This window comes from Opisthorchis viverrini (assembly GCF_000715545.1).
Source record: "Opisthorchis viverrini unplaced genomic scaffold opera_v5_4, whole genome shotgun sequence".
NCBI classification, from domain to species: domain Eukaryota; kingdom Metazoa; phylum Platyhelminthes; class Trematoda; order Opisthorchiida; family Opisthorchiidae; genus Opisthorchis; species Opisthorchis viverrini.
In genome coordinates this window covers 5100473-5101624 of record NW_008751660.1, presented here as the reverse complement: position 1 = coordinate 5101624, position 1152 = coordinate 5100473, and the positions used below count along the sequence as shown (strand labels likewise).

At 45.1% G+C, this 1152-nt stretch overlaps 1 protein-coding gene across 1 annotated transcript in view; it reads left to right on the top strand.

The window, feature by feature from the left end:
- Positions 1-1152, top strand: part of T265_00479 (hypothetical protein) — a gene marked incomplete at both ends in the record, with an annotated part of 72182 nt that overhangs the window by 35146 nt on the left and 35884 nt on the right. Inside the window, one exon of the mRNA XM_009164252.1 lies at positions 1-798. This exon is cut by the window's left edge and continues 178 nt beyond it. Within this exon, the coding sequence (XP_009162516.1) occupies positions 1-798 (798 nt within the window). The remainder of the gene's footprint in view (positions 799-1152) is intronic.

The following is a 1152-nucleotide window of genomic DNA, read 5'->3' as shown; positions in this document are numbered from 1 at the left end:
TGGCTTCTGGGTTGTTCCAATCTGCAGCCGCTCAAGTTACGCAGTCAACCAAAGCCAGACCGAGTATTCAGTGGCTAATCTCCCAGCTTACTCGTAACTTGGGCCAACTAAGGGATGCCATGGATGAACTGGACATGTTGGCAGCCAACATCCGCTCAGGTAGTTCCCAAGACAATGTGGATTTGAATGCAATCCTGCCAAACACACTCAGCTCGGTGAAAAGTGAAGTACACACATTGGATAATTTGGATAACCGTGCAGATACTCTTAGGACGCCCTCTTTGACTCGTCTCTTGCCGTCTGGAGAGTTTTCAGGTAACCGAACACCAGTGCCTGCGGAATCTCTAGAAATTCCTCCACCATTGCCACCAAGACTTGGTAAACTACCAATGCATGGTGATGCACTGAAGGCAGTTTCATCACAAACCCTGAGTCTATCGACAAATGAAACAAAGCGCTCTGGAATGACTGATATTTACCCACAATGGCGAATCACCCAGCCTTTGAACGATATCTCCTGTAGAGCGGATGATGACGCCGTTTTGCGATGTGGATTTGCTGGACCGAAGGACAAACGCTCTTTTAGTGTCTCTTGGACATTTAGGCCATTTGTGTACACACCGGATGGAGTGAAAGTTGGACAGAAATCACGCATTCCCAAAGAGCCTGGTAGCATTGTTGAGGAGATGGGGACTGACTATGCACAGCTGCTTTTCAAAGCAGTCGACCCCAGTCGAAGCGGTTATTATACGATGCGTATCAAGAACCTGAGCACAGGGAATGCTATGAAAAGTTCGGGTGAGTTAAGTGCATCATGTGTAGCATCATGGTGATCATGAAGGGATAAAATGTAAATCACGGAAAACAAAGTTAATGAAAAATGCAACACGTGAACAAATCACCTAACCTGCTCAGACTAAACGGCCGGGCGTATAGTTCAGTGAGAATAGATTTAAGGAAGGTATAGAGATCAAATTTTTACCGAAGACTATTTGTAAAGTAAGAACAAAAGAATTGGCCAACCACAGCCACATTTGAAAATGTCAGCCTACCATTCACCAAGATTTTGTCACACTTTCTCATGGACCCCTCGGTTTTTGTTTGCAGGATTGAAAAACATTATTGATGGCTCATGAGGACCTCGAAATTCAT